The sequence below is a fragment of the Carassius carassius genome, chromosome 43 (assembly GCF_963082965.1).
Source record: "Carassius carassius chromosome 43, fCarCar2.1, whole genome shotgun sequence".
Classification (NCBI taxonomy): Eukaryota; Metazoa; Chordata; class Actinopteri; order Cypriniformes; family Cyprinidae; genus Carassius; species Carassius carassius.
This window is the reverse complement of record NC_081797.1, coordinates 16,203,051-16,221,710: the sequence shown is the minus strand read 5'-3', so window position 1 is coordinate 16,221,710 and position 18,660 is coordinate 16,203,051. Positions and strand designations below refer to the sequence as shown.

The 18,660-nt window shown below is 37.2% G+C and overlaps 1 protein-coding gene across 2 annotated transcripts in view; it reads left to right on the top strand.

The window, feature by feature from the left end:
- The window catches only part of LOC132125498 (S phase cyclin A-associated protein in the endoplasmic reticulum-like), a 113,138-nt gene that overhangs the window by 31,397 nt on the left and 63,081 nt on the right, over positions 1–18,660 (top strand). For both annotated transcript variants that reach the window (XM_059536936.1, XM_059536937.1), the window contains 4 exons: positions 713–794; positions 1,104–1,256; positions 2,367–2,474; positions 14,504–14,640. In XM_059536936.1, coding sequence (XP_059392919.1) covers positions 713–794; positions 1,104–1,256; positions 2,367–2,474; positions 14,504–14,640 — 480 coding nt within the window. The remainder of the gene's footprint in view (positions 1–712; positions 795–1,103; positions 1,257–2,366; positions 2,475–14,503; positions 14,641–18,660) is intronic.

Below are 18,660 nucleotides of genomic sequence, written 5' to 3'. Positions count from 1 at the left end.
TTGTATTTTCCAACATGACAATGCCAGACCACATACTGCATCAATTACAACATCATGGCTGCGTAGAAGAAGGATCCGGGTACTGAAATGGCCAGCCTGCAGTCCAGATCTTTCACCCATAGAAAACATTTGGCGCATCATAAAGAGGAAGATGTGACAAAGAAGACCTAAGACAGTTGAGCAACTAGAAGCCTGTATTAGACAAGAATGGGGCAACATTCCTATTCCTAAACTTGAGCAACTTGTCTCCTCAGTCCCCAGACGTTTGCAGACTGTTATAAAAAGAAGAGGGGATGCCACACAGTGGTAAACATGGCCTTGTCCCAACTTTTTTGAGATGTGTTGATGCCATGAAATTTAAAATCAACTTATTTTTCCCTTAAAATTATACTTTTTCTCAGTTTAAACATTTGATATGTCATCTATGTTGTATTATGAATAAAATACAGAAATTTGAAACTTCCACATCATTGCAATCTGTTTTTATTCACAATTTGTACAGTGTCCCAACTTTTGTCCAAGTAATAATAAAAGGACACATTTAATTCATAATTTGTCTTAAATATAATTTTGTTTAAAATAAAAAAATAGTGAATCGAATTGTAAATCAAAATGGTGAATTGAATCATGAGTTGAGTGAACGGTTACATCCCTAGTCATATCTGAATGTTTCTTTTTCTTTCTTTTTTTTTCTGTGCTGTACACACCGTAGGGACCGTGAGGAGCGTTTGGCTGCTCTCAGTGCGGCTCAGCAGGAAGCCATGGAGGAACTACAGAAGAAAATCCAGATGAAGGTAAACTACCACAAGTCATCTTTTGACATCATCTTATCCCCTTTTTAAAAAAATCCAGTACCTTGGCCAAAACTGCCGTTATGCAGTGTTAATAATTTTTTCACTTCTGGAAACGAGACGATAACAGTTTTATTGACAAAAGCTATGATAAACATCTATTGAAGCCTTCACAAAACATTCACATTATTAGATTATTACGTTTTCTCCAGTTTGGAAATTTTAGAGAAATGCTTTCTTCATGCATTATAATAATTTTACTAAATCGGTTAGATTTTAGTCTACAAAATCTAAAAGTAAAACCATTTTCAGCATGACGAGAGCAGCCGTCGACACATGGAGCAGATGGAGCAGAGGAAAGAAAAGGCTGCTGAGCTGAGCAGCGGAAGACACGCCAACACGGACTACGCCCCCAAACTCACCCCTTATGAACGGAAGAAGCAATGCTCACTCTGTAACGTTGTGGTAGGTACCACATTATGGGATTCTCTCTTATCTGTTTGACTGGTTTTAATACATTCAGGGCCATTGACGATGGGGGTATTCTGCCCCATTTGAGCCACTCTAAACATGAGCGCAGAGATTCCTGCAAGGATGGACAGTCCGTCTTTGTTGCATTGCCAGGCAGAGTACATAAAAATTACAGACCATAAGGTGATTCAGAGGATTTTCATAGAGAATGCATGTAAATGAGAATTTAACTGCATTAATTAAACATGAACTCTGGGCGGAGATTAATAGCTGGGCGTGATTATGCTTTTCAAGCGACAGGCAACAAATCTTTGAGTGGCCGCATTTATCTCTGACGCGCCCTGCTTTTACTGCAGCTGGGGCCAGACACCTTGGAGCTTCAAACTGACATCAGATTAAGCGCTGGGGAGAATGAAATCTTGTTAAAAATGTCAGATGACCTTGGCCAGGCTCTGACACCAGAGATCATCTTTAGGTCAGCGGGAAGCACTCTAGTTAATGACATTATACACAGACTGTCCTGTGTGGGCTGGACTCCAGGACTCAAAGGAGACAAACAACACAAGCATCCAGATACTGGTGTCCTCACCTGCTATAGGAAAAACTTTACTACTTTTGTGTTTAAGACAGATTATACACTCGGGTCACTTTCATTGAAAGCACCTTTCAGGTTCTGTCCTATTGGAGTAACGTTTGGAAGTCCGTGCACAACACAGTATTTTCGCTAATTGGTAGATTTAACCCAAGAATTGAACTCCGATGTACTCCGTTTACTCTCTACGTAGCACAAAAAGAGATTAAAAGTGCACAATAGTGGTCATACTTGTGTGACTTTCATGTGTGGATCATAAAAGATGATGTTTTGATGGTGGTGAGGATTTTCTGGCTCTTATGAGAGGTGTCTGTCAGCTCTGCAGATGTCTGTGGGATCAAGGATCATATTTAGCTTTAAAGGGTTGGAACATATGTCTTGATACCTGAGAACTGTCAGGGCATGAATAATGCCGAAACGCATTGTGCGGTAGATCGGTATTTTTCAGGCCAATGGCTTTATAGTTGGCGAGTCGCCTCACATGATCTCCGACCTCTGTGTTTGTGTTGCAGATCACCTCTGAGGTCCACCTGTTCAGTCACATTAAGGGGAAGAGGCACCAGCAGGCAGTGCGGGACAGCAGCAGCATTCAAGGGCGGGAACTGTCCGACGAGGAGGTGGTGAGTCTCCCCCACTAAAAAACACAGAAGAAACAAGGGTCCATCCCAGGAGTCCATAGTGAAAATAAAGACAGTTTTAATAGAAATCCAAATAAATGTATACATTTGCATTAACTTTTAAATATGAAAGTGACTTAACGTACAAATTGATATATATAATTTTAATTTATAAGTTAAATATTTATATATGAAAGGCCAAATACATAATTTATATTAATTAATATAAATTAAATTAAATATAAATATAAATAATTTAATATATTTTAGCAATTTTATTTACATTTTTATTGTAGATGAGCTTATTTTTATTTTTTTTATTTTTTTTCATATAACCTAAATGATGCATACAAATGTATCATACATACAAAAAGCAAAAAAATAATGTAACATTTCATACAAATTTTCTATACAAATGCAAATTCTTACATTCATTATATTTATTAAAAGGTTAAAACATTTCTAAAAAAAAAATGAAGTGCTTAATGTAAATTGTTTTAGTCTTGCCCATATTCTTCTCACACACATCTGTTTGCTTTTTATTGTATTTATGTATTTTATTAACTAATTTTGAATTGTTGTGAATAATTTTAAGTATTATTAAAATAAAAAATAATTTATCATAAATTGTACATACAAATTTTACAAAACTGTTAGATTTTTTTTTTTTTGTGAAAATTAGTTTAATTTTGATTCTTTTTTTTCAAAATGTCATGTTATACGATACATTCAATTACATACAAAAAAAACCAGAATATAGCACTTTATTTCTTGAAAGCTTAAAACATTACTTGAATATTTGGTGGTACTTCATGTAAATAATTTCACTCTTTTCATGTTTCTCACACAAACAGTACGCACACACTCCATTCAAGTTCATTTTTATGGCATACATTTCATTTTATGATTTTGCACATCATTTTTCATGTCTATAAAGGTTGAGTGGATCAACTTTCCCATATTGTCCCCAGTTTGTGGTACCGTAAAAAGCTACAACGAATCAACGCTAATAGTGTTTGTGTATATGGCGCGGGGTGAGATCACCCTTCCTTGTCTCTGGGCTTGACAGAGTGCCTTTCCTCTGAACGCCACTCGTTAAATGCGGGATCTCTCACCGCAATTGAGATTGGCTTTCACACTGGGCTTCTTTATACGGCTGACAACTGTTGGTGCTATATGTCGCACCTTTGGCCCCTGGACCTCCTTCATTCAAACCTTTTTTCAGCGGGTAATATTTAAACCCCCACTGCTAGCTCTAAATCATTAGCCTTGGCTGCGGCCACCTATTTCTCTGCCTGACAGTGTGATAAACACAGAGCCGAGCCACCGCACCACGGCTCGCAACCATGCGACACGCGTCAGGTGCAGCCAACTTAATGAGGCTTGTCTAGATTGTGGAGCTTGATGTGTTTAATTGAATTAACTGTTCACGTAGAACTAGTTTTTAAACAACTTCCATTCGGTTTACGGTAAAAGGGAAACCACCATTTACGTGTGATTTATACAACGTCTATAATAGTCAGCAAAATTAGCTAAATTGGAAACTTGAATGTGTCTGAACTGTAAATTTGTTCATCATACCGTGTCCTTGGCTCTTATTGGAAAAGAACATATTGCTTATATTCCTTCATCTATAGAAGTTTAGAAGTAATATATGTCTAAATGTGCAATTTTGGTAATTCGTTCCCATTTTAAGGAAACCTGGCCGCGAGACTTGTTTGGATAGTCTTGCCATGGACGCCCCAGTGCTTCTTATTTATGTCTTTGCTCATTTTGGTACGCTGTATTTCATTCACGCAACCGCCAACTATTTTCCAGTCGACACTTCCATAATTCTTGCCGTTATGAAAGATTTTTAATTAAAACCGAGATGGTTGGCTGAACCGTGCAGAGGTCACAACATAGTTTTTCAGCAGAAGCGTGTCCAGAGCCTCCGTCTGTCCTCGTATTTAGTCATATTTCGCTATTTAAAAGACTCTGAGTTAAATTGAAAATAGAGCGATTATCAACAGCAATGGATCAGTGCGGCTGCGGGACACTTGGATTGCCTCTTGGACTCTATATTATCCTTTATTGGTTGTCATCTTTTCTGGTTTAATGTGATATATCGCGGCTCTGGGCCCCCAGTGTTTGACACATAAGAGTTTTATTCATCCTCAACCTTTGACGCCAGATACAGAAACACAGCTGTACGTTCAGTTATTCAAGCTAAAATATCACACAGCTTTTTGAAGTCAAGGCATAGTGGTTGGCACACAAGTGCTCATGTGGGACAAGCAGATTTAAGTCCAGACTTGTGTTGTGTATCAATACATTAAGCGGCTTAAAGTAATTTTAAAGATTATTAAGTAAATATAATAGAACATTATAGTAGTAAGTGCTGTCAATCGATTAAATAAAATGCGATTAAATTAATCGCGATTGCTCGCTCGTAAAGACGTTCTGCGTCTGAATAAACTCAATTCTTTAGCAGTTGTGAGTGGGGTGGCCAAACCTTGATTAAACAAAATTAATCGCCTGCATTAACACCACTAATATATATATATATATATATATATATATATATATATATATATATAAAACGATTTGGTAACACTTTAAATAAGGTTTCACTTATTAACATTAATTTACATGAACAATAATTGTATGGCATTTATTAATGTGAGTCTCTCTCTCTCTCTCTCACACACACACACACACACACACACACACACACACACACACACACACACACACACACAAACACACACACATTCTAAAAATATTCATGTTCATATTAATTTGCAGTACATAAACTGATGTTAAGTTGCAACAATTTTAATATATATATATATATTATTATACAATTATATTATTTGATTTATTATTTGATATATAATATATCTATATTATACAATTATATTATTTGATTTAGGTTTTTTTTCTGTTATATTTTTTCTAGAATATAAAATAAAGTATATACACATTAAACATTAAATTATATGTATATTTAATATTCATAATTCATATATATTTTATACTATTTCTTTTAATTATATTATTAAAATAGAAAAATAAATATTATTAAAATGTATTTGCATATTAGTTCTTTCCTTTAGTGTTCTGATTAACACAACAAAGTTGCTTTGTCGTCCTCTGAACAGACATGTCAAATTACGCATCGAAGGTTATAATGTAATCCTGCACAAGGCAAGTTTTTTATTGTGTCTGTGTGGGTTGCTGGTTAGTTACCTTAGACAACTGTTTGTCATTCAGGTACAATGTAAAGACAGGAGGTATGTTTCACATTGGGGAAAGCCATCTTTTGCCGGCTCTTTTGTGTCACACAAAAGAGTGGAGGATGGGGACGTGTATCAGTGTGACAGCGAGAGCTTCACGGCCCCTGGGCAGCGGTGGAGGTGTGATGTTTTGAGTGCTCTCTCATTACACCCCATAGCACTGTGGGTTTTGGGGTGTTCAAGCCCACGGGCTGGTCTCTCCAACTTTTTATATCCCACTCGCACGCCTCCTATTATTACGGTGTGCAAGTGGACACCTTTCCATCACCTGTCCGTCCATGAATTTGATAGGTCAATCAATCAAAATCAATTTCTTATGCCATTCTGAGGAAAGCATCACTATTAAATATTGCTTATACTTGGAGTTTGGGTGCGGGAGTGGGTGGGGGGGGTGTGCTAATGTTCATCAAACCAATCCAACTATTTCCATCTGGCAAAAGATTCTCACAGACTTGACTCATTTAGATCTAAATTCTAAATTTCATGTATTTATTAAACAGGGTCTTAAAAAGGTCTTAAAGTCTTAATTTGACATTTCACATATTAAAAGCTTTTAAATCCGATAATATAAAGTCTAAAACTCATAACATCATGTCAAGAAAACTATCTTTCTCTGTATTTTTTTTAAAGGGGTCATTGGAGTGTTACAAGCTCTTGGTGCATGAAGAAGATCTGTAAAGTTGCAAAGACTGAAGTCTCAAATCCAAAGACATATTCTTTATCAAAGTTAAGACTTTGCCACGCCCCCCTGAAACACCTCATTCAAACACACAATTCACACATGTCTACGTCACTATGTTGAAATATTTGTGTAATGCTGCCCAAATGTTCACGCAAAGAAAAAATGCGTGGTTTCAGTAACACAGTTAGTTATTTGTCCTTCCGAAAGTAGATTAATTTAGGAATCTTAAAGATTACTTACAACAGAACATCAATGCATTTTATAGACGACTGTTTCCTGAACCTAGGAGAGGAGGACATTCTGACTTTTCTACGACAATCTGGTGCTTCTGAATCAGCTACTGGAAGTATGTTTTGTTATTAGTTTAAGTATTTGCATTTGAACAGTGAATAGCAGAGTTTTGCGTGTCGTGTGTGTGTGTGTGTGTGTGTGTGTGTGTGTGTGTGTGTGAGAGAGAGAGAGGCACACAGTGGAGTCTGTGGCTTGTGTTCTGCAAACACATACGAGCTTCATCACTGAGTCTGTCACGTGACTCTGTTCCTCTTTCGGGCTTGAACTAATTGTAAAACTAAGGACATTATTAATTGTCTTTACATTTATTTTGAAAGATGAAGCTCATGATTATGGAAAGGGATGTTACATTTCTGATGACTGCTTGCGGTGTTCAGCCAATCACAATGCACTGGGTCAGTTGGCCAATCAGAGCAGACTGTGCTTGTCAGGAGGAGGGACTTTGTAGAAAACGATGCGTTTGAGAGAGACGGGGCATAGAGACCAAATACACAAAATAATGATCTTTAAAAAAGCATAATATGACCACTTTGATACAAATATATTTTTCTAAAACAAATATTAAAATATTTGTTAATACTAAACATTCTCAAATCGAAATACATTTATTGCAAAAAGAAGAAATTAAGTTTGTTTAAAGGGTTAGTTCACCCAAAAATTTAAGTTATGTCATTAATAATTCACCCTCATGTTGTTCCAAACCAGTCCAGTAAGACCTCTGTTCATCTTCAGAACACAGTTTAAGATATTTTAGATTTAGTCCGAGAGCTCTCAGTCCCTCCATTGAAGCTGTGTGTACGGTCTACTGTCCATGTCCAGAAAGGTAAGAAAAACATCATCAAAGTAGTCCATGTGACATCAGAGGGTCAGTTACAATTTCTTGAAGCATCGAAAATACATTTTGGTCCAAAAAAAGCAATAACTACGATTTTATTCAGCCTTGTCTTCTCTTCCGTGTCTGTTGTAAGAGAGAGTTCAAAACAAAGCAGTTTGTGCTATCTGGTTCACGAACGAATCACTCGATGTAACCGGATCTTCTTGAACTAGTTCACCAAATCGAAATGAATCGTTTGAAACGGTTCGCGTCTCCAATACGCATTAATCCACAAATGACTTAAGCTGTTAACTTTTTTAATGTTGCTGACACTTTCTCTGAGTTAAAACAAACCAATATCCCGGAGTAATGCATGCACTCAAACAGTACACTGACTGAACTGCTGTGAGAGAACTGAAGATGAACACCAAGCTGAGCCAGATAACGAACAAAAGATCGTAAAAGTAAAAGTACTAGTCTGAATAGTTACTTGAGTAAGAGTAAAAAAGTATCGGATAAAAAATCTACTCAAGTAGTCAGTTACTAGTTACTTTGGGTCATATATACTGAGTCTATTTTTATTTAGATATATAGATAAAATGTATGTTATGTGTGTGTGTGTATGTATGTATGTATGTATGTGTATATATATATATATATATATATATTAGGGGTGTAACGGTTCACAAAATTCACGTTTCGGTTCGATACAATACACTGGTGTCACGGTTCGGTACGGTTCGGTACGTTTTAGATACAGCAAAAAGAAAAAATTGGCAGATAAATTTCCTTGATTTTTAAAAAATGTTTTATTTATTAAAACTAACAAAGTATGTTTTTTTTTTTTACATTGAACAATGATGGAGCTTTTCTTTACCCATCTTCTATGGTGTTTTCTTAGCAGCATACTACTGTATAAAACAAAAACAGCTCCTTATAAAAAAAAAATGAAAATGTTATATTAGTTATGAACAAATACAAAGATGTAACTTTTTATATGGAACTCTATAACTCTTTATATTGAGTGTGTTTTTACTCAATTGGTTCTCTATAGGGCTTATGTTTTTTGGAACAAAGCAGGAATTACGGTCTGTCTGAAATGGGCTCGTGAAGGAATATTGTAACAGGGCTCAATTACATTAAGCATGTTCTTAAAACCTACGTTTTCCACTACAGAGTAAGGCGCTCGCTCACTCAGTACGCGCTGAAGGTTGTTGCAAAATGGCTAATGCGTTTAACAGACCAGAAATAGAAGATCCTCCAATAACCAACAGGTCTGGTGTTTGGGTGCACTTTGGATTCCCTGTAAACTATAATGGTGATGATAGAATGAATGGTAAATAGTAAGGTCTCATATCCGCGGCTATAACATAAATGTACCAATCGCCGTGGTGATGTCTTTTGCCCTGTTTGAATCTGTTGGAAATGCCTGTCTAAATGCTGCGGGGATAGTGTGTATGTTTTCTCCTTTTTTCCGTCTTTTCCCAGATACTGACACACTAAGGTTATGTCGGCGTAAATGAGTTGACATGTTTCAAGTATTCCCGCTGGTGTATTTTTTTTTTTTTTTTTTGTATTCCCGCTGGTGTACCCTAGACGCGACATATCGTTGTTTTTTTATCCACCACTCTCTTTCCATCACCATTATAGCTTACAGGGAATCCAAAGTGCACCCAAACACCAGACCTGTTGGTAATTGGAGGATCTTCTATTTCTGGTCTGTTAAACGCATTGGCCATTTTGCAACGAGCCTTCAGCGTGTATTACTGAGTGAGCGAGCGCCTGACTGAGTAGCCTAACATAAACGTATAAGTTGGTGTTTTTTTCTTCTTCGGGGGTGTCAGGGGTGTTGCCTGTTACGTCGTTTGGGTTATTGGGCTACCTTGTTGAACGCATATCATTATATTTCACAATTTTTTTTATTTTCCAAATATAATTAATTAGTCCAACGAACCGCGTACCGAACCGAAAGCCTCGTACCGAACGGTTCAATACGAATACGCGTATCGTTACACCCCTAGTATATATATATATATATATATATATATATATATATATATATTAATATTTCATCAGCTTTTACTCCAGTCTTCAATGTCACATAATCCTTCAGAAATCATTCCAATATGTTGATTTACTATCAATGATGCTCTTTTTATCTTTCTATTCATCAAATAATCCTAAACAAAATCTCACAGGTTCCAAAAAAATATTAAGCAGCAAAACGGTTTCCAGCACTGGTAATAAATCAATATATTAGATTTATATTTTGAAGGATCATAACTCTGAAAACTGGAGTAACAGCTGATAAAAATTCTGATTTGCATCACGAAATAAATTATATAAGTGTGTATTATATATGTATAAATAACCTCTGACACAAAGAAGAGTGAAAACTCCTAACATAACTGCTAAGTTACTGGACATCTGAACATAACGAACCAAATGCACATTGACGGATATTCTTTCATCTTTTCTGCTAAATGTAAACCAATGTATATTTTTGCAAGTGTATATATTGTGGAAATATCATTTATTAATTGTGTCTAGGCATAGGGGGGTCGTCATGTGACACACAGCAGCCACAGCATATTGGCAAATTATTTTTAAGCATTATTATTTATTTATTTTCATTTTTATTAGAACCATTCCCAGAAGCATGAACTGTATAATGAAATATCTGGATTCTCACTTTTCATAAATTCTTAATAATTATAATATGCGATGGTCAAAGTAGCCTAATTATGTAATTTATTATAAAAACCTGTCTGTTTACTTAAGTAATATAGGTGTCATGCCATAACATATTTTCAATACGAATTGAGAGAATTCGCCAGAAAGAGGTATTCCGTCAGTGAGCGAGTGAAGGAAGCACCGGCATTTCAGCGATGACTCATCTGAACACCTCTGATTGGCCAATGCTTTAATAACCTCAACAGAATCTTGTGTGATTGGTTATAATGCGCACTGCTGTAAAAACGCGTCTGTCTCTGGCTCACCGCCAGCCAGCGAACGCAGATCTGAATTTAGCAGCTAATGATATGATTCACTGAGTTCTCACGCCGGTGTGATTGTATCAAATATAAAAAATATTAATCGGCTATTTTTTGTCTTTTGGAAGCTGCATTCAACTTGGTTCCCCTCTGTTATAAGTTGCATACAACAAACTAATGTCACAGTGGTATCGTGTACTGTAATCGAATGTAGCCCAAGTTATACCTGTTGAACCGTAGACAGCACACGTGGTGTTCATCCAATACAAATCTTCATCGCAAGCAAATAATAGCCTTTGCAGATTTGCTTTCAATTCAGTGCAGATCAAGCCACGTCTTCAAGGCTCTTTCTGTTCTTAAACGTTACAACTGTGAGTGAACAGTTTCAAACGCTCAGCGCGTGCGGCAGGATACTGAACGAATCATTCAAACTGATTCACGAACCAATTCAATGGATAGCCAACTTGTTTGAACAAGTCTTTGAACAGAATTGACTCAAAAGAATGAATCATTCGCAAATGGGCATCGCTCATTGCTCAGAGAAAAGTAGACTGCGCGTTTGGATCAAACTGAAGCATTATAACATTTATTGCATTAAGACAAAGTAACGAGAGGAGCGTGGCCCACAGTAACGAAGTAAAAGTACAGATTTTTCCCAAAAAAATTACTCAAGTAAGAGTAAAAGTACCCATCTTTAAATATACTCCAAAAAGTATTAGTTACCCAAAAAATTTACTCAAGTAAATGTAACGAAGTAAATGTAACTCGTTACTACCCACCTCTGGACATAATTTTCCTTTTTGGGTGAACTAACCCTTTAAATCTGAAAGAGGAGTATAAAAATTAGTTTTCCTTTTGAATTAAGTTTATTTGTATTTTTCATTGCCTTGTTTTTTTATCATAAACTAATCGATTTTGAGCAATTCTGCAGGAAACAAGACTTCTTATGACACTTTATTATCAAGTAAATGTATCTTGATTTAAAAATCTTTGGACATTTGAACTGAAAAACAAAATATGTTTTCAAGTGCAGCCAGAAGATACAGTAGAAAGGATTTCCATATTTGAGTGTTTGTGAGCAAAGCTGTTCAAGCCTTAAGCATTTTTTTTCTAAAATTAATAATAAATTAATAAAGAGCTCTATTGACATACTGTTGCCTTCAATTTATTCCCTAAGTTTTCATTTCTTAGTCTTAAGAAGTCTTAAAATCACTTTCATAAAACCTGCAGAAACCCTGAAAAAAAGTGTCCATTTAATATTTAGCTCAGGTAAGTTTTGTTTTGTCGGCGTAGGTCCAGAGCAGTGGTATTATGATATGATATGATTTTCACTTAAAATGTATTCCTAAATTAAATTCTATTTGAGTCTCAAACTGTTTGACCGATTGACTTGCCATAACTGTTTCCATTCCTCAGTTCACTTGCACATTACGAGGTTAGCTCCAGCCCTGATCTCCTCACAGATCTTTTTTTGAGGTGCTCCCCTCTCCTCCAAACCCCTCTTTATAATCTCAAGATGGTGCACGTCTTTGAGGTGTTACAGAAACAATCCCATTAAGTGAACTAGATCGCCTTTCAGAGAGATTACTCAACAGATGCCTCTCTGGCCACAGGGAGGCAATGGTTATGACTGCAGGGTCGACTCCTATTCCCCAGGGACTCGGGGTGGATGCCCCGTCCAGCACACACACAATAACTCGACCACTTGAAACACTATATGATGCAGATGTACAGATTTCAAACAGAGGTCCATGAGGCAATTTGTCACATTTTTCTCAAAGTCATTCATTAAGGACAGGTGTCAAGCATTCGAGGCTCTGGTCGTTAAAATGTTGTTATTGTTCACTTCGTTATTGTTCAACCTTAATGGACCTCTGAAAAGCTGTTAGAAGAAAGCGAGAGCTGATGTTTACTCAGATATGTTGTTAGTTGTCTCCAAACAAATCCCTAAATATTGAGTACATAGCTCATCACTCACCCTTGGCTCAGAGCATAAATAATACTGATAGTAAGGGTCGATTTTTTTTTTTTTTTTATTATTATTATTCTTTTTTTTTATTGAACTTTATACATTGTCTGAATAAATAAGCTTTCCACCAATGTATGGTTTGTTATGATAGGACAATATTTGGCTGAGATGCAACTTTTTGACAAGGGTGAAAAAAAACTAGTTCTTGACCATGCATATTAATAATCAAAAATTATGTTTTGATATATACGTGTATCAAAATATCTTCATGGAACATGATCTTTACTTAATATCTGAATGATTTTTGGCATGAAAGAAAAATCTATTATTTTGACCCATACAATGCATTGTTGTCTAATGCTACAAATATACCTGTGCTACTTATCACTGGTTTTGTGGTCACCAAATTGTTGCCTCATCTAGTGCACGTACCCAAGTTATTAAAGTCATACTAAACCTCCAGAATCAACCTAGTATGTTTTTGGCCCCCATCCTCCGCTAGCACACAGCCTCTGAGGTATCGACTCAGAGTGGGAACTCTTATCTATCTCACCCGCTGCTCCCATCCTCCGAGGTGCCGGATGACAGGATAATTGGATAATTGCTTTCTGGCACATGCATCACATCATCTGAAATTGAGTTACATCCGTCTTTCTTCCCATGGAAATATCGGCATCATCAGAAAGAGACGGAAAGCTATACCTCTCTCCCCCCTCAGCACTTCCGCTGCCTTAATGCCAGTAGCGAGCGAAGGAGATGCCTTCATAATTACGGAGCACAATGCCTGGGCCGGGAGGACTCTACATGCCACACAAAGAGCTTTACATCTGGTCTTTCAATGAAGGCACTCCGCTTTACATCCTAGTGTGGTAGTTGAAGACCAGCCTTTGGACATGTGCTTGGTGGAATTGGTGGTTTGATGTTTGATCTCTTCTCTTGTCACTCTGTTCTGACACACCCATGTGTCATTATTCTATTGTCCTTTTTCTGGATGCACATGGCTTTGAACTGAGAGGTCTCTCTCGTTGCCTAGTGGTTAGAGAGTTTGACTCCTAACCCTAAAGTTGTGGGTTCGGGTCTCGGGCGGGCAATACCACGACTGAGGTGCCCTTGAGCAAGACACTGAACCCCCAACCGCTCCTTCAGTTCGAACTCAGATTTGATCTATTAAAAATTATTTCCTGCAATTGAAATAGCGGAAATAGAATATAAATATTAGATGAAAAACTTAAAATGAAACTGAAATAGTTTATGTACTCAAATTACTAATCTTAAAAAAAAATGCATAAAAATAAAGCTATATAAAAATGACATTAAAAAACTAATAAAAATAAAAGTGAGAATATGAAAGTGAATGCTAAATTCAAAATGTTAATATGCTTTATAAATAATTCTAAAATAACAAATTCTGAATCTGTGCTGTTGAATATTAGTTAATGTTAAATTATTGCATTACTCGTAAAAATGCATTGTTTATTTTAGTCTGTGTATGTATAAAACACGTTTTTGGTCTGCCCGGTTTTTAATGTTATGATATGATTGTTATTAACAATTTTTATTTTCAGGATAAACTTTTAAAGGACTTTGAAAGATGGCCACAAAAAACTTAAATGTGGTTATAGGTTCAGTTAAAAAAAATTTATGCAGTTGCATGTACAAAACCTTTTTTTTTACGTTGTTGAATTTCATAAAATGTTTTTATTATTATATTGTATTTATTATATTATATAGTTGAATATTGAATCTGTATATGCCTTGCAATAAATTGAAACACAACAACAGTCATTAGCTTAGTTGAAAAGGTAATGGTAAGTATTATAAACAAAAATTACAAGTAACATCTTATTACATCAAACAAGTAAACTTTTAACACCTGTTATTTGTTACAAATTACTCCCAAAAATGTTTGAAAATCACCTTTCACTCTACTCAAACAAATTTGCTCTTATATGAAAGCAACATTTACGTAATTCAATTAATTATTTTCTCTTTTTTTTTTCAACAGGAACACCTGTCTCTAAAAAAGTACATCGTAGACATCATGACTGACAGCAGCGTGCCCTCCGACAGTGCAAAAGAGGGAGAAGAGAGGCAGAAAGCTCGGAAAAAGGCCAAGAAACTGCGGGCACGCATGAACTCAAGGTGATGCGATCAAAGTCTCCTCTCTCTTTCTTCTATCTCTGTCTCTCTCTCTCGCTCTGTGTGGCTAAAGCGTGGTGTTGCTGCTTGTGAGAGCTTTATGAGTGACAAGGAGATGAAGAGCAGAGGCGATGTGCATCCCGGCTGTCCACACGGCAACACTGATGAGCTTAATTTATGGCCACTCTCTGTGATTGGGGAGGAAAAAGTGAGAATCGATCTGTTAGCAACTCCCATCCACTCCCCCACTTTCACCTGTTAAGAGCTTTTTTCCTAATTGGTTGCCACCATGCTGCCAAAACTGAAGGCTTCTCTAGTGTACAATAGTATGTTAAAGTATGTGTAAAGCATGCCTGTTTTTCTCTCTTCCAACTATTGATTTTTAAATGAAGTATCAAAGAAAATCAATAGTAATCAACAAATAGGAGCAAACGTGTCTCAGTGTCAGATCCTAGACCTGGGCACTATCAATTTTGCCTCCTGTCACAACTGTTTGTGTGTGTGTGTGTGTGTGTGTGTGTGTGTGAGAGAGAGAGGTAATGTGGTATGGTTGTTTGTCAGAAATGCTAAAAATGGAATTAACCGTTCCAGAAATGTTTTTTTCAGTGTACAATCCTAACCCTGGAATGTTTTTGATAAAAACCTTATACATCCATACAAGTTTACCTCCAAATGCAAATATTCAGTCAGATTGTGAATTGTAATGACTTCTGTAAGGTGTTTGTTTAATTGCAGCACAATAATGCAATTAAATGTATACTTTCAAACATAATTCAATCATTTTAATCAGTTTCTACGTTTGTAAATTGCAATGTAATATTGTTATTTTAAGTTATGAAATTTCTAAGTTGTAGATTTTTCATACATAACTTACAGTACAAATTACTGAGTAGTTAACTTATAATAACAACATTTTTATACAAATTTGATATTTTTGTGTAATTTCCATTTTTGATATGTATTAAAATGTATTAAATTATGTTCATAAGTTATAGTGATCCATACATTGTCCAAACTGCTTGTCCTATGCAGAGTTGCAGAAGTTATGGTGTTATTTAGTTTTGATACGTTATGAAATTTCTGCACTTGTAAGTTTCTCAGCCCTCCTAGGTTGTAATATTTGCTGCTTGGTAGATTACGATATTTGTAAGTTGAAATACAAATAAGTGAAAATTTGTAATAACATTACGACTTTCAGAAGTTATATTGAAATTTCAACAAAGTGTGTTACTATTATTGAGATTAGATTTTTGTGAGTTGTTATGGTTGCTACATCCGTATTGGTGGCCTTACGGTAATTGTAATTTGCAGGCTTACTCTCTCGCACTCTCTCTATGTGATGTCTACTAACAGTCTCTTAACTTGCAGTGGAGAGGAGACCGGCAGTCTGCACTGCTTCTGAGCTCATTAATACAGAGGTAGCTCAGAGGGCAGAAAACAGCTCTGAGCTTTGCCTGGGAGAGTGACAACATGAGCCTCATCTGTTCTCTGTCACTCCTGTGCTGAGCCCTGCAACACTCACACTGTGAGGGAAAGAGGGTGAGGAGGAAAGAATGAAAGGGAGAGAACAGGCGCTACATGCTCATAAATCATGGCCGCCCACAGCTCTGGGTTGCCGAGGATGGCGGCTCCACCACAGGGTGGAAATGAGCCGTTTTATAGGAGCACAGTGTGGCATTTGTAAAACTCTAGAGACCTTTCTCAGCCCTCCCAGGTTGCCCTGTCCCTCAGTGTCATTGTTGAGCCCGCTCAGTTCCCGTTACAGCCATGGCATGGAAAAGGCTATTTAATTTCCTTAGCTGGACCCTGATTTATTCTTCAAATATATGGCTAGTTCTTTGCGTGCAAACGTGTGGTTTTAATTACCATGAAAGTAGCATGTCTGCCCGTGTCCGCTTTGGATGTGGGCTTTAAACTTTCAGAGTCTCTCGCTCTTAACTCTTTCCGTCTCCCTCTGATGGCCCTTTCTCTCTTGCGTATGATGTTTGGCTGGTTGCATTGCTTGTCTTTTCCCCAGGCTTGAGAACAGTGTGCTCTGTGTGTTGGTCTACCTTAGAGGGGGCGGCACACAAAAGACCCCCTGTTCTGCACTCCCAGAGTCCATCGCTTTAAGAGTCAGTGAGAAAGGTAGGGAAGAGTGGGAGGGAACGGAGCTGCGAGAAAACGCATGATGATCTTGCAATGAGGGCTTCAGTAAACCTGAGCGCAGGGTAGGCCAAAATTGTGGGGTCTTATTCCTGTTTTTGTGTGTATTTTTGTCTTTTCAACACATTTATGTTTACTAAAGGAGTACCAGTAGCTCTGTCCTGGAAGTACGGTCCTTAACCCTTGGGGTTTTCCTTTGGTAACGTAACGCTGGGAAGTTGCCTGCTGTGAATTCTGTACCAGGTCAGGCTCCGCAAAAGGAGGTATCATGGCGTCCACAAAGGACACACTTGTGATACTTGTGAATTGGATACCCATATAGTCAGTGTGGCGAAGAACAAGAGTCTTCAAGTTCACATCAAGTGTGGCCTTTGGACCCTTTCCATCCTCTTCTGAGTCCAAATGTTGGTGACATTTAGTGATAATAGTTTTTTGCAGCATTTAAGGGAAACCTGCAAAAGCTTTGTTCATTTTAAGTAACGTTGAAGCGACAAAAATACTCCGCATTACTGTAGCACCATTTTGGAGAATGTGACCTTAACGCATGTTCTAGGTCACATGGACTATTGAACGCATGTACTATTCTGACAATGCTTTTCATACTTTCTGGACTTTGACACTGTCATTTACTTGGCAGTCAATGGGACAGTCACAAGCCTCCTGGTTTTCATCCAAAATATCTTAAATTATGTTCCGAAGAAGTCTTGTGAACTTTGGGCATTCTTGCAAGTTAAGGTTATTAGACAACAAGTCCACATCAAGTGTTCCATTTGGAACAGGGCCAAAGTGTCTGAGAATGAGCGGCCACCACTAAACTGCAGCTCCGATAGTTTCAACTTTAAGACACTTGGACTCTGCTTACCTCAGACTTTTATTTACCATCAGGTGCATGTAAATCTTTTTAATCTCGGGATGTATCCAATATTTATTTATTCCACATATAACCCCTTATACATGTTTGTTGAATTTATAGATGGATCCAACCTCATTCCTCTCGGTGGATATGTTCCACAGGTCACATTTTTCCCTCCCTTTTCCTCGTCCTTTTATTCATCATCAGTCAAACTGTCTTCCATTTGATTGAGAGCCTCTCAAATCCAATATTAAATATTGCACCACTGCCCAACCAAATGTTCTTTGTAATTGGGGGTGCTGAACGCCTGAGCCTCCCATAGCACATTTAAAATGGATACACTGTATTTGTTTTCTTTTTTTTTATCCGTCAGAAGGCATTGATGGTTTTACAGTCGATTGGGGGAGGGTGATGTCTGCATCCTGCATGGGCGGAGGTGAATAGTGGGGCACATTGTGATGAATTGATGATTAGCTCTGCATTGTAGCTTTGTAGCTGCCCCCCCTCCACTTATAGCTGGTTACTAATATTTATGGTGCCCGGCCCGTTTAATGGGGCCTGCCTTGTTCAGAGATTGATAGTCTGGCGATTGCCCCTCTGTTTAACCCGTGCAGGCGTAAAGCTGTCAAAGAGGAATATTGTAATCTGGAGGATGAGGACGAGGCCAGGTACGGTTCACAATCTTTCTCTGAGCGCACCACTTCTCAAATCTGGAGGCTTGGCGAGCATCGCTTCACTCCTACAAAACAGAGCACATTGAAATCACTGTTCAGAATTTGTAAAGCATGCTCTGCTACTGTCACTCAAAAGAAGGCGGAGTTAAATATAACTGTGTTAATAGTCAAGTTATTTTTTTAGCATCTTAATAGTCTAGGTTTAGGGTTAAGGGATCATCACATAGCCTTGTTGAATCTCCAGTCTCATGTCCCTTTTGACACCATAAATTCATTTGAAGTCACTATTCAAATGAGCACTATTTAGTGTGATTTATTGCTTCCTACAAATCAGTACTAGAAATGTATCCA